Genomic DNA, 16,580 nt, shown 5'->3' with positions numbered 1-16,580 from the left:
CATACTTGCATTTTTTTCAAACACGCTACTGTTTTTTATACTTGTTCTGTTAGTACAATTTTAAGTCTCTGTAATTTTTTATATACTTCTTTGATTATGATACCTGAGGATGTTCATGTAACGAAACTAGTAAACTAGTAGTATCTTGTTAAATATATCTTGTCATCTTTTCTCTCGGTAATAGTCATTAAACCTTTTTTTTATAATATTCCAACCGAGTAAAAATGAATTTTGAAAATATATACATATGAAGTATATTCCTTTCAAACTAATGCATCTTTCATATACCTTACCCAGAGGATGGATTATGTATTGAAACAGGATGGTTTCAATACATAATCCTGTTGTAAACATGAATTGTTGATTCTTAAAACATTTTGAAACCAGATGACAAAGATTTGCACATAGGGGACTCAACCCATCATCTGATGGATGAGGAAGAAGAAGAAGAAAACATTTTACTAAGTTAGTGTCAGCTTATTCATATCTTTTACAATTGAAAATTAAATAGACTTTTTTTTTTCAATTGAAACAAGTATACTCTACCAGTTTTTTGTCAGGTATGGTCATATGGAGTTTTGTACTCAACAGGATCTCTGCTGTACAATCCCAGAGTTGTGCACATTCCTCCTAACTCTCCCTATCATACATTTATATAAATACATAAATAAAATATAATAGTATAAATGAGTGAATAAGTTAATATGCAAATACCAGAATTTTATGTGTATGTACTCTATTTGTATATTCACCTCAAATAATGGTTTACAGCAGAAAATTAGTTCTTAGTCCTCGCATCTACAATGTATAGAATGTTGAAGTACTTAGAATTGGTAGTTGGCATTATAATAATTAATATGAGAATGGAGTTGAAATATTTGGACATCTGCATTATATATGAGTTCATAGTAAATGCATCAGATGAACTGTATTTAATGATTTATTGTTTTAATTGATTTATTCCATTTTATTTTTATGTAATCAGTTGTAACCTCTGTTATTATTGCTAAAGAATTGGAAGATCAAGAGCAAATTAACAGAATTTTCCATAAACATCTATATTTTAAAGATAGCAAACTATTTCGCTCTTATTTTCATGTTTAGTCATTGCTCAATGCTGTAGAGGATTTCATGAACAAAATCCAAAGAAGCAGATTTGGCTTTGAAATATACTGTATATGTCGGCATATAGGACAACCGCCGTATAAAACGAGGTCTAAATTTTAAGCTATTTTTAGGTTTTAAGCTTATGTCGGTTGTATAAGACGACCCACCAATTTCTTCTTTCTTGTATTAATGCAGCATTAGGTATTGTTGAAAGGTTATATTTGGTCTTTATTAACTATTAACACAACCGATATTTGGATTATAAGACCATAATTTTAATACATATATGTACAAATTCGTTGACTACTTTCGCTAGCAAAACTGGCTAGCTTTGTCATGACTAAACGGTGAAAAAACTAATAAATGCAAAAAAACAAAGGAATGCAGTAACGGTTTACAACGGTTAGATAACAAAATTGGAAGGCACCGCGTGACATGGTATTCGTGAAGTGATATACTTCAGTCATTATTATAAAAATGCGTTGCATAGTTTTTGGGTTACTATAGTTCTGCTAAACTTAATGAGTTAATAAGATTTTTCCATATATCCTTTAATATTACTCCTTGGTTTCTATTAAGGTTGTTTCCTGTTCATAGGACCACTGTAGCTTCTTTAAATATTCGACATCTGTAATCTTCCTCCATGTATGGCATTGAGTTGTTATCCTAATCTATAGTGTGGTTTGAAGTTGAGAAGTGATGCACCAAACCTGAGTTGTCTGTTCTGTTATGATTAACGTCTCCGACATGTTCCTTCTGTCTAATTTCTAAGCTTCTCGAAGTTTGGCCTATGTATGATAGTCCACATGTACAAGGTATGCTGTAAATACCTGCATATTTGAAAAAAGTACACTGCCTTTAGGGGATCTTAAAAAGAAAAAGTAGAAAGCTTACATGAGTTCTTAGAAAAAATCATCTCTTTTCATGACAAAATAAAATTTATTTTTGAGTTAGAAAGCAATCATCAATTACCTTTTTTGGATATACTTGTCAAAAGACTAGAGAATGAAGATATTAAACTTACTATATATAAGAAACCCACTAATACTGGACGGTATCTCTATTATTCTTCAAATCATCATCATACACAAAAATACAGCATCATCCATATGCTACGAAACAGAGCCCACAACATAGTCACAGATGAAGAAGACATATGTACAGAACTTTCCCACATATCCAAATCTCTTTCTCAAAATGGGTATCCTCTAAACTTAATCAATAAAATGCTCTATAAAAACAACCTCCAGCAACAACGTATATCAAATCAGTATGTATCAACCATTGTCATACCCTATGTTGGTTTAGTCTCCGATAAAATAGCTAGAATTTTAAAATCTTATAAACATCAGAGTGGTGTTTAAACCGACCCTAGACAGTTTTTAAGATCCCCTAAAGACAGTGTACCTTTTTTCAAATATGTGGGTGTTTACAGCATACCTTGTGTACTATCAAACATAGGCCAAACTTCGAGAAGCTTAGAAATTAGACAGAAGGAACATGTCGGAGACGTTAATCATAACAGAACAGACACCTCAGGTTTAGCACATCCCTTCTCAACTCCAAACCACGCTATAGATTGGGATGACAACTTCCTCCAATGCCATACATGGAGGAAGATTACAGATGTTGAATATTTAAAGAAGCTGCAGTGGTCCTACAAACAGGAAACAACCTTAATAGAAACCAAAGAGTAATATTAAAGGATATATGGAAAAATCTTATTAACTCATTAAGTTTAGCGGAACTACAGTACACCAAAAACTATGTAACGCGTATTTATAATAATGACTTAAGTATATCGCTTCACGCATACCATGTCACGCAGTGCCTTTCAATTTTGTTATCTAACCATTGTAAACCGTTACTGCATTCCTTCGTTTTTTTTTTTTTGCATTTATTAGTTTTTTTCACCGTTTAGTCTTGACAAAGCTAGTCAGTTTTGTTAGCGAAACTAGTCGACGAATTTGTACATATATGTATTAAATCTATGGTCTTATAATCCAAATATCAGTTGTTATGTTAATTATTAGGTATCGTTGTTATATCCATCATTTTTATATCTATGCATATCCGTTATTTTTTGCATAGCATAGATTTGTATTTACGTGAATTACCCTAATTAAAAGTGATTATCCCCAATTTTAATTAATTATTAATTTTGCATTTTTTTTTAATTTTAGGATTATTAAAATTGTTATCATTTAAAATCATGGAACCAAGTTAAAACCAATGATCATCTTCAAACATAAAACTAAACCTAAGATAAAATTTCCTTCAGGTGTTTTTGTATATTTTCATGAAAATGGTATGAAATTATGGATAAATAATGTGTGGAACACACGACCAGGCAGTATAATGAAGAAACGAAGTTTATTAATATGGGATATGTTTCATAGTCATTTAAATGAGAATACTAAAAGTCTTCTAGAAAAAAATAACACAAAAATTGCTGTTATACCAGGTGGTTCAACTTTTATATTGCAACTACTAGATGTCTGCTTGAACAAACCATTTAAAGATCACATGTGAGAAGAGTGCAATAATTGGATGTTGACTGGTGAAAAATCATTTACAAACAGTGGATGTATGCACGCTGCATCACTTGATATATTGTGCAATTTTGTGATCAAAGCGTGGAATAAAGTAAAAGTAGAGACTGTAATAAAATCACTTAAAAAGTATGGTATCTCTAATCTTATGGATGGTACGGAAGATGATCTGTTGTGGGACACTGATGATGATGAAAATGAAATCAATTCACTGGATTTGAACTGGGATCCATATGATGATCATTTAAACAATGAATCTGAAGAACATAACTGGTAATTAGTTTACGGAATTAACAACACATATGAAGGATATTAATTAAAGGCAACTTTAATGAATAACAAATGAATGAATTTAATAAATGAATAACGAATTTAATGAATGAATGAATCTGAAGAACTATTTTCAACAGATGATGATGAAGAAAATTAGCATGAAAATTCAGGTTAATAATTATTATTTGTTTTTTTTAAGACTTACATCTATTGTAATAGTTTAAATAAATTTATGTAACAAAAAATTAATCTGATTTGTTTATAAACACTGCCCATTTTAATATATAACGATGTATTGTAACTACCTAAATGTTCATCCAAGAAATTAAGCTTCCCTTTTTACACTCGCTGTATAAGACGACCCATGATTTCTAGAGGTTTTCTGTAGTATTTGCAAGTCGTCTTATATGCCGACATATACGGTACTTTGAAATAGTCTTAAATATACACAGCAATGTGCTGCAGCACTAAACTAAGGAGTTTGTACATTGAGTAAGTGACAGTCTGGTATAGCTTTGCAAGTAGTACAATGCCCAAGTCTTATTCTTCATGAAGTCACATTAATCCCAGAACAAAATTTTAAATAAGTGTTAGTGTTAAACAAAACTTTTATTATGTGCACATTTATTTTATCAACTGTTTAACTAATATATCTGTATTAATTGTAATTCTTACCTAGTTCTGTTGTTTAATGCCTAGGTGGTTAACAAGAGGATTTAAATCTCAAGGACGTTTATCCATTGGAAGTAGTGGCCATAAAAACTTGTTTGTTTCTCTTGGTTTGGAAGGATCCACTTTAGACAGCAAAGGAGGAATAGTTGGTGGAACAATCGAGCTGAGCCAGATTGATACTTGTAGTTTGTATTTCTTCTTGTTATTACTATTATTATTATTATTTTTATCATCCTCATCGTATTTCCAGGCTTTGCATAATTCATCTAGGGAGGGCATTATTATCACACTTTAAACTCATTCACTGTCTGCACATTTATTCCCCTCACTTTCTCCTTATACAGTTTCCAGGATGACTTATTGATCTTCCCTACCCTTCTCTCTCTCTCTCTCTCTCTCAATCTTCCTCCACTCTATAAATAATCTCTTCACATTAATCTGGTATAAACCCATCACCAACTAATTTCTACCATATCACCCCTCATTATTCATATCTAACAGCTCTACAAAAAACCTCCTGAGATCACTTTATTCCCTCTTCTTTGATCCTCTCCTCCTCCTCCCCATTATTAATCATAATCATCTCATCATTCCATAAATTCTTAATGCCTCTATCATAGAATACAACCAACTGCTCATAGCTACCTTTTTTGTGAAGTAGGTAGGCTAGGATGACCAGATGTCCCATTTTAATTATTATTATGTGACACCTCCATGGAGTCCAAAGACTCATCGAGGGAGGGCACCTGCTCTACAACTCTCTGTCTCCGCCACTCAATCCACCAACTACAATGAAATGCAACTACCATCAACATCTACACTGCCATCTATCGCCCACCACCACCACTGGTATTTTCACAGACAATCACAAAATCCATGCCCACGACAGAATTCGAACCCGCAGCCTTTTGGCTGGAGAGCAGATATGCTAACCACTTAGCTAACCAGACTGGCAGGATTGTCCTCTTTTTTCAGTCACTGATTCCTTTGAGAAAATGCAAACAGGATGCCAAATGTCCCATTTTAAAAATACATCCCATTTTTCTTATTATTTTTCCTCTTTTTTCATAAACTCTAACCTAGCTATTCAATTTGTTGCAAATTAATAAAGAAGTTTACCCTATATCCAACAGATGGCACTATATTCCATTCAGATGTGATTTATATGGCTTTCACATAGTTTCCACAGGTGGCATTATAATGCACATTAAAGCCTAATTTTGTGTATAGTATGGCCAAAGTGATAGACATATCACTTTGGCCATAGGCAATTCAGACAATGAAAAATGAAGATATTAGTTTTGAGAATATAATACACGTTGTGAGTTTTGTGTTAGGAATACTGGATACAACTGCATCATTAGAGGGGGTGTTTTTGTTTTCTTTAATGAGTGCATTTTGGACTGATGAAAGGAACCAGTCGTCTGTTAAAATTGTCTGCACAAGCTTTTATTATTATTATTGCCTTAAAACACATTTTAAGGCATTTCTTATATGGACTTTTATAATTTCATAAAGAAAACAGTCAATGCTTTTGGAAGAAATTCGGTTATCTAAAAAATGTGACAGAGATATCAATAGTATATGTCCTAGACCAGTGGTGTTCAACCTTTTTTACTACGCGAGCTACTTTTCTATAAAAAGTTATTCGGCGATGTACTCTCTTATATAGATCACATTCCCCCAACCTGATATCTGATTACACACAAATAAACAACTAAAAAAAAAATACACAACTAAAACCTTTATTTGTGTATTTAAAAATATATTGGAATAAAATATTTATTTCTCTATTTTGGAAAACCAAAGTTAGAAAAACAGGAAATGCTGGTTGATTAAAAAAAAAAAAAAAGTTAATGTGAAATTTGGCATTGTTTGGACCTCACAATAATTTCATAGTCAAATTTATGTGAAGAAGTGGCCAATCGCAGACAATCATCCAAATGATCATTTGTAATTTGGTTTCTTAATTGATTTTTTATGACGGTCATATTTGAAAAAGTGAATTCTGACATCTCCCATATTTATTAGAATTTTTTGTGCAATATCAATTAATATTGGGAATTTTTCATGTGCATACTTCCAAATGACTTTGTTGTTTATTGATTTTAAATGTAAACTATTCTGAGTATTTATTATCTCACGTTCTACTTCGGCTTGGTTTATATCAAACAGTCCCCTAATTTTATTTGAAATTTCTGTGATGTTCAAGTTTTCTTGAAATAGATTATTGATAAAAGATACAATCATTTCAGTTTTATTAAAATCTTTAAATCTTGAATTTATTTCTTCCTCAACTAATTGTATTTCAAGAATAAATTCTTTTAAATCATAGCGAAGCATTTCTTGATTTTGTTCAAAAAATTTTAATAAATATGGGAGATGTCTAAATTCGCAGTCATTTATATTTTTCTTTAATAAAAGTAAGTATTGTTGGAAAGTTTTTATTGAACTTAACATGTCAATTAAATTTTTATCTCTACTTTGTAACTCTAAATTTAAATTGCTTAATTTCGTACAGAAATCTACTAAAAATGATAAGTAACAACCATCTTTTATCACTCAATTGTGGATAAATATCTCTTTTTTTCATCAAGAAAAATTTTTATATCGTTAATTAATACAAGAAATATTTCTAAAAATTTGACTTCTGCTGAGCCAGCAAACATTATTGTACAACGAAGTTCCCCATCATCTGCCTTTAATTTAAATAACCGCTGTTGCAGGGCTTTTCCTCGAACAGAATTTACAATTTTAAATGTAATATCCAAAACATCTTTTGTGTTTAATCTTTTACTACACAGTACTTGTTGGTGAATAATACAGTGGTACGTTAAAAAATCTGGATATTTGTCATCATTTTTACATAATGAAATGAAGCCTGATTTATTACCTATCATTGCAGGAGCACCATCAGTAGTAATAGACACAAGTTTAAAAAGCAGAAGTTTGTGTTGTTTCACAAATTCATCAAATGCCAAAAAAATGTCTTCTCCCCTAGTCCTTCCCAATAATGGTATAATTTTCAAAAGTTCTTCTGTACTTGAATAATCTTAAAATACCATGCGAATAAATACCATTAACTGAACAATATCAGTGAAGTCGTTTGATTCATCAAATTGTAATGAAAACGCAACACACTGGTGAATGTCTGACATTAACCTGTCCTGGAAACTTTTCTCCAACAAGTGGAACTCTTCCTTTCGGCAATTTAAAACCTTGTCTGTGGCCTAGAAGTAGTCTCTCTAGCGACGTCTTGAACCGAGAAGCTCCTTTCTGGAAGTGGGAAACTCCTCTTTCAAGCAACATGGATCCGGGCAGTCTCTCTGACAGCAATTCTGGAACCTTGACCCCTTCAGTCCCTTGTTATTAGGCCTTCTCTGAGACCTCACATGAAGTTTGGCAACCCCCAAAGAATCGGTATGAGTCTTTCATCTTAAATTTCAAGTTCGGCATGCCTTTTGTTCTCCGCTTTCTTTTGATTGTAAGTTGCTGGCCATCGGAAAGTTGTTTGAACTCTTTCTGACTGACTTCGGAGATGTTTACACTTGGAGCCTGCCAGCCTTTCTCATACATACAAGTTTCAATAACAATCTTTCTAATGCATGTACAGCTTCGGCGACAAAAACATTGCCTTTGTTTTTAACACTCTAACATATTCTTATTAAAGCAGTATATACAGTTAGCTTCAAAAGAGTTATTTACAAAAACATCTAATACAAACTATACCGAGACAAACAAAGTTTATTTTTTTACAATATTCACATGGGACTTAACCTAAGTAAAAAATCGATGTAATGTGCTTTGGAATATTTAATATTTAAGCTACAATCGAGTTTTTACACTTTGCTTATAATCGTATTCACTCGGCTCGCTGTTTGACTTCCACTGATCCAAATTAATTCATCTTTCTAATGCCGCCATGTACAGCTTCGACGACAAATTGCCTTTGTTTTTAACACTCTAACATATTCTTATTAAAGCAGCATATACAGTTAGCTTCAAAAGAGTTATTTACAAAAACATCTAATACAAACTATACCGAGACAAACAAAGTTTATTTTTTTACAATATTCACATGGGACTTAACCTAAGTAAAAAATCGATGTAATAATCGTATTCACTCGGCTCGCTGTTTGACTTCCACTGATCCAAATTAATTCATTTACGCAGACTTATAAGAAAATTACTGATTTGACAATTTTAACAAAAAATAAATAAACAATAGCAATACACTTAAAGCGAATTAAAATTAATACAAAATAATGATAAATAAAATATTATGTTTTCAGTTTTAATTAAATTTGTAAAGAGGAATACACAAGAGATCGACCAAAAATTGCTCCGCGATCGACGGGTTGAACCCGTCCTAGACCATCTGCTCAATAAAGAATTGTGGTTGTGTAATTTGACAATGTTAATGTGAGGTTAAGACAACGATAAATATATAAGTATCTTATGTTAATTTTAATCAAGCTAAAAAGTTATGGCTAATTGAAATGAAACATACAAGAGGGCCATTTTAACTACTATAATAATTTATTCATGTCAACTCGGCTATGAATATCTCTTTTTTATGAATCTGGTCACACCCTAATGTAGGCACGGATGATATAATTGCTGGCCTGATTGGCTGAATGAATAGTGTACCTGCTCTCTAACCAACAGGCTGCAGGTTTGAATCCAATTGGGCATGGATATTTGCTGGTATAAGAGATTAATTTTGTTGCTTGGAGTGAGATCCCTCACCCATGCACACACTTATTAGAGGCCTGAAGTAGTTAGAAAAGTTCATTGTTTGATCTCTAGAACATGTTTCCATATTATGTTAAAAAATATAAATAAATAAATAAATATTTTAAAAGATAAATTAGAATACCTCAGCCCATATGAGAGCTCTGCTTCAGTCATCTGAAATTCTGTCCTCTGACCAGACCTTCTGAATTATGCAGTGAGGCCACTATAAAACTTTTATACCTCCATATTTGAGCCAAATTTCATGTAATCCAGCTGCCTTTCCACATTTCAGGTTTTTGATGACTTTTTTTATACTTCAAGTCTGGATATGCATTCCTGTTGGGAGTTTTCTACCACCACATTGACACTGCTTGTTTCATTTAGCAGTAATTACTACTAAATGAAAAAAGCAGTGAAACAATTCCAGAAAATCTAGAATGTCTTCAGTTTTCATGTCACCTTTATCATCCCTGATTCCTTTTACAATACGTTTTTCTCCATTTCTAAACAATTTCAATAGCCTCCAGAATATTCTGCAGCCTTCCTGATATTTATTTTCTAAATTCTTACCAAAGTCTTCCTATGACTTTTGTTAGCTAGTTTTGCACAGTGCTTCACTTTCTTACATTTTTGTCTGTATTCTCTAAGAGCATAAGCTGACTTACTTGCCAGGAATTTTCAATATGCTTTCTTTTGACTGCCTGTTTAACTTTCTGAGTTCATCATGGAGTTCTAATTTTTTTTATCCTTATAGACATCCTCACTGCATGCCTCTCTAGCTGAATCAATCAATGTTTTCTTCATAGTTTGCCACTTAATCTCCCAAGGTTGGTTCTTGTTTTCAAATTCTTTTATTTTTATCTTCAATAATATTTGTATATTTGAGTCTATAGTTCACCACTTAAAGCTGCTGAAAACTAAATAGCAATCTTCTATTTCAAATATTCTATATACTCTTATGTTTTTCCACTGGTTCAAGACACAAGAGTATATAGAATATTTGGAGAGAAGATGCAAGAAATAAGAAAAGTCTCATTGACTACATCTTCTCTCCATGTGAATTTGAGCACATTTTTATGTTGGCACGTGGTGTTAGTAATAACTAATCCATGTCCTGAACAGAAATCCAGCAGGCATTTACCATTATGATTAGTTTTGCGCTTTCTTCAAATGTTCTCAAAACATTTCTATATGTTTGATTATCATTTCCTACTCTGCTGCTTAGATCTCCAACAAGGACCAACTTTTCCATTTTCATTGTGTCAGCTGCCTTCTCTAATGACTAAAAAATTCCTCCATTTCTTCCTTGGTAGAACCATAAGCACACATAAGCCTCATTGTCCAGTTCGTCATTCTGACATTTACTCACATTACTCTACTAGATATTGCTCACCATTCAAGTTTATTATTATTTATTATTATTTGACACCTCCAGGGAGTCCAAGGACTCATTGAGGGTGGGCACCTGCTTTACAACTCTGTCTCCACTGCTCAATCCACCAACTGACCGCAACTATACCAACGCCATCTACCGCCGACCACCACCACTAGTATTTCCACAGACACTCACAAACATCCGTGCCCACGGTGGGATTCGAATTTATCATCATATGTAGTGTTGAATGCTGCTACTACTCTTTTTTTTTTTCTGAATGTTAAATGGATCAAAGATTGGCTTTATGAATGATACCAGCAAGTTGTGTATGATGGAACATGCCTTAAAAAAGGAGGGTAACCAGTGGGGTACCCCATTGTTCTTTGGCCATTGCTGTTTAACTTGTTTGTAAACAATATATCATGTGGACTGACTGGGATCTTCAGTTGTTTGCTGATGAAATAAAGTTGGGAAGAAGTTTCAAAAACACACTCTGTTCTATTTCCAAAAACCCTATCACACTTTGAAGTAAAAAGAAAGAAATCAGTGAACAAATAATTATTTTACTTTTCTTTTCATAGCAGGAAAAGTTAAAATTTTTTTGAAAATCAGCTCTAAGTAAATGTGAATGCCTCAGATGTCTGTGACCTATGTGAAGCCTAGCAAGATCAACTTGTTCTCTTCTATAATAAATTTAGTTTAATCTTTTATCCAAGTGAGCAAACAAAGTTTGCACCTGAAAATATCTTCAGGACTTGGGGTAAGGCAGTACAACACCGGGCAACTCGCAGCAAAGGTGGAGCAAACCAACATCACTCCTATCTCAGTATCTCCTATAATGCAAAACACATCTCCTTACGGATATGTATAATGTTATGCATTAAGGGAAGGGCCACTACCCAGACTAGTTTCGACCTTTATTGAGGTCTCTTCAGTGGGCATCAAGCCCAGAGGTGCAGACACCAGGCAGAAGCAATGGCAGGTCATTCCTACCTATAGGAGTTGCCAAACGGTGTGCCACCTTTTTATTAAATTACTCTGGATTTAGAGAAAGAGGTTGAAAGTTTATTTTTCACTTGGTTAGACTATAATAAATTTAGTTTAATCCTTTATCTAAGTGTGAACAAACAAAATGTGTGCCTGAAAATATCTTCAGGACTGGGGTAACCTCAATAAAGGTCGAAACTAGTCTGGGTAGGGCCCTTCCCTTAATGCATAACATTATACATATCCGTAAGGAGATGTGTTTTGCATTATGGGAGATACTGGGATAGGAATGATGTTAGCTTGGTCCACCTTTGCTACGAGTTGCCTGGTGTTGTACTGCCTTACCACAGTCCTGAAGATATTTTCAGGTGCAAACTTTGTTTGCTCACACTTGGATAAAGGATTAAACTCAATTTATTATAGTCTAACCAAGTGAAAAATAAACTTTCAATATCTTTCTCTAAATCCAGAGTAATTTAATAAAAAGGTGGCACACCATTTGGCAACTCCTATAGATAGGGATGACCTGCCATTGCTTCTGCTTGGTGTCTCCACCTGATTCGGGTTTTGGTTTTCAGTGATGGTGGCTCGCGTGTTAGTGTTAAAAAAAAATCTGTAGTTTAGAACTCGCCATTTTAAGGTGAAATATTTGCTACCGATGCTAGTAGATCGATTTGATCTATGGGATATTTATATATAGAGGTAAGCATTCTTCATTTTGTGAAATATTTGCTACCTATGCTGGTAGATCGATTTGATCTATGGGATATTTACATTGGGCTCTAGGACCCATTTTTCAAACTTTATTCTAACAGAGTTGTTGCCTCCTATCAGACATGTCAAAATCTCTCAATGAAAGCATATTCGAAGAAGTTTACAGAGAATTCCTAAGATTAGGAAAACTATTGAGCAACAACTGGCCAGGGAAAGTAAAGCTGTTAGATACATTCCCCCCTACAGCAGTCACAGAAGATGGGATGGATGATTTAAATGATGGAAGTATGTTGACTGAACCAGAATTAAGTCACTCCACGAACATAGAGGATGCTGCATCTCTGGATAATACTCCCCAGTTTTTGGAAACCAACACCGAATTCCAAATGGTCAAAAAGAAAAGGAAAATCTCCTCTACTGTAGATACACCCAAAACAGCGGAGATAGAACCAGATAATGTAATTAAAGAAAGGGTACCCCCAGTCATCGTAAGGGCCAAGGAGCACTGCATCCACACTGAAATCTAAATCTTCAGATATCACCTTCATTAAAGCCACAAACACAGAAGAAGGGATTCACATACAACCTAAAACGCCATCAGACTACAGAAAAATAACCAAACTTCTAGACAACAACAATTTGCCATACCACACTTTTGCAATCAACAGTGAGAAAAATTTAAAAGTAGTATTAAGGGGAGTAACTGAAACATTACAAATAGAAGACCTCACTGCAGACCTCCAATTTAAGGGATTTAGCCCAATTAAAGTCAGCCGAATGCGGAGAGCTGATAAAACACCCTATCCCCTAATTCTGGTGGAAATAAGCAAAGACCAAAAACATATATATACAATCTCCAAACCATCTGTGATCTAGTCATAAAAGTTGAGGCATTGAAACATAACTCAACTACAACCCAGTGCCATAGATGCCAGAAGATTGGGTATGCACAACGATGCTGCAACGCTGAATTTCGTTGCGTGAAATGTGCTGGCAAACATGCATCAAATAAATGCCATAAATCTCGCACGCTTCCAGCAAAGTGTGCAAACTGCAGAGGACCACACCCTGCAAACTATAGGGGCTGTATAGCATTTCCCCAAAACCAAAAGATACAACTCAAAACCAGTAAACCTCTTCAAGAACATGCGTCCCCCCATCAAACCATAGTCTCCACTACGGATGGAAGATCGTATGCTGAAGTTACAAGATCAGCCTTCCAAAAAGACCCAAAACCAAATCAGTCACAGTAAACCAACAAACCTATCCTACTGAACATAACAAGCCACTTAGGTGAAATGCTTAACTCAAGAAGCCAAGGATATCATCTTAAGGCATACACAATCACTCTTTATGGAAATTCTTAATGAATAAGTCTAAAAGAAAACCGAAATCGTTACAAATTGTTTCATGGAACGCAAATGGTTTATCTATCAAATTACAGGAGCTGCAGGAGTTTGCAGCAGAAACCCAAGCAGATATCATCCTCATAAATGAAACACATCTTCGTCCAAGTGACAAAATCAGAATCAACGGTTATAACACTTACGTAACAGACAGATGCTTTGCTAGAGGTGGAGGCACTGCCATCTTTGTGAAAAGAAACATTAAACATAATTCAATAGCCGAACCCCAAACAGAACACATGGAAACTACAGGAATAGAAATGCATATGGAAAACACAAGCAGCATTACGATATATGCAGCCTACAACCCCCCAAATAAAAAAACTCCTTGAATCTGACTTAGATGTGATACTAAATACAGGCAGAGCAGTGATTATAGCTGGAGATTTTAGTGCCAAACATTCAGTCTGGAACAGCAGAAACTCAAATATTAACGGAAGAATACTCAACTCTTACACTACTTCAAGAAATATAACAGTAATAGGACCCACTGAACCCACACATTACGGAGCTACCGGACGTCCTGATGTACTAGATATAGCTATATTAAAAAACATAGCGCATAGCTATCAGATACAAGCAATCAATGACTTAAGTTCTGATCATAACCCCATCATATTACAACTAGGCGGCACCATACCAGATTTAACAGAAAACACCACCACATTTATAAATTGGAAACAACTTACCTCAGCCTTCCAGGAAAACCTTGGTCCAATACCGCATATAACATCTGCTGAAGATGTAGAAAAAGCAGTGAAGACTTGAAAAACAACTGCTGACAGCTATAACACAGGTAATTAATATAACCAAATGTACACCATCAAATAAACTCCCAGATGATATAAAACATCTTATCCAAGAGAAAAACAGATTAAGAAGACAATATCAGAGAACAATGGACCCAGCGGATAAACAAGCAGTGAATAGAGAACAAACCAGGTTCGATATGCCCTAAAGGACCACCGTAACCAACTCTGGAATAACAAAATTCACCAATTAAACACAGAAGATCAATCAATATGGAAAATGATGAAATCACTCCATTCAAAGCATTTTACATTTCCTCCAATCCAAGGTGAATCTAATATTGTCTACAATGACGAGGAAAAAGCTGAAGCATTTGCTGACAGTTTAGAAAAACAATGCAGTCCCAATTTATATCAATACAGATATAAATTTCATAAGTAAAATTCACACCCAAGTGCGTAAAATAACTCGAAATGCCTCAATCCAATCCAATAACAAATCCGTGTCACCAACAGAAGTATATGAGATTTTAAGAAAACTAAATAACAAAAAGGCTCCGGGTCCAGATGGAATAACAAACAAGATACTCAAGTTACTTTCCCGCAAAGGGGTTATGCATCTAGTAGCCATCATTAATGCCATCCTCCAGCTAAATTATTTCCCAGAGCGATGGAAAATTGCCGACGTTTTCCTAATTCCCAAACCTGGAAAAAATACACAGTTTCCTGAAAATTACAGACCAATCAGCCTTCTTTCGTGCATAGGTAAGATAGCCACATGTGCTATTCTCACACGGGTTCAAGAGGCAACAGATATCAACCATGTCATTCAAGATGAACAATTCGGCTTTAGGAATTATCACTCCACAACGCTACAAATTTACAGTTATCGAACATATAACCCAGATATCTCACTCTGGCGCAGTTTTCCTGGACATCACTCAGGCATTTGATAGAGTGTGGCATCACGGACTAATTTTTAAACTACATGAAGTTGGTATTCCATTACCACTAGTTCTACTTATCAAATCATATCTAAATAACAGAAAATTTAAAATTAAACTCAACGGTATCAGATCCACAGAGAGGAGAATCACGGCCGGAGTCCCTCAAGGCTCTCTGCTATCTCCCCTACTCTTCTCCATATACATGGCAGATCTCCCCAAACTGTCTCCAGCTATCACCGCTCTGTATGCCGATGACACAATCATTATAGCCACATCCCTCCGTCCACACCTGGCCACAATCAAGCTGCAGAGAGCAGTCAATGAATTGGTACACCAAGTGGCGTATCGCAATTAATCCAAACAAAAGCTCTGCAGTACTTTTCACCAGACGTAAAGCAGAACCGAATACAAGCATACAAATGTTTGGTAAAATCATCCCTTGGCGCAATTCTACCAAATATCTGGGAGTTCATCTTGATAGATGTCTAAACTTCAAGTCATATATGGATAGTGTTGCCACTAAGGCAAGTCAGACTATAGCACAGCTATATCCACTTTTGAATAAGAACAGCTTCCTAAGCATAAGCAACAAAATCCTCCTATTCAAATCAGTAATCAGACTGCAACTAACTTATGCCTCTCTAACCTGGGGTCACACGACTAAAAGCAACATCAATATCCACTATGAGATAATACAGAATAAATGCCTAAGAATGGCATTTAATGCCCCATGGTTCATCAGAAACATCCAGTTACATCAAGAAGCCAATCTTCCAGATATTAAGACCTACATGACAAGCATTGCGGAGAAATTCTTCACAATTACGGATAATCACCCAAATCAGCTAGTTCGACAGGCAGCGGACTACAAGCCCTCAGATCGTTTCAAACATAAAAAACCAAAATCCTCCATCGCAAGAGAAAGCTGATACAGCCTCAATGCTCCAATGAGCGGGTAAATTACTCACAATAATCTCATCACCCACAATCTAAAATCCAGATGAAGGGATAAAGAGTCAAAGTCCATCAACCAATTAAGTTCAAAGTTGGTGTCTCCACCT

At 34.6% G+C, this 16,580-nt stretch overlaps 1 protein-coding gene across 1 annotated transcript in view; it reads left to right on the top strand.

Moving 5' to 3' along the window:
• Positions 1–16,580, top strand: part of tweek (transmembrane protein KIAA1109 homolog tweek) — a 1,221,702-nt gene that overhangs the window by 1,070,818 nt on the left and 134,304 nt on the right. The window contains 1 exon segment of the mRNA XM_090406645.1: positions 4,632–4,789. Coding sequence (XP_090262771.1) covers positions 4,632–4,789 — 158 coding nt within the window.

Source organism: Typopeltis vanoorti, chromosome 16 (genome assembly GCF_054136105.1).
Source record: "Typopeltis vanoorti isolate ZY-2024b chromosome 16, IOZ_Tvanoo_1.0, whole genome shotgun sequence".
NCBI lineage: Eukaryota > Metazoa > Arthropoda > Arachnida > Uropygi > Thelyphonidae > Typopeltis > Typopeltis vanoorti.
Note: the sequence above shows the minus strand (reverse complement) of the source record. Positions and strands in the feature narration are given on the sequence as shown.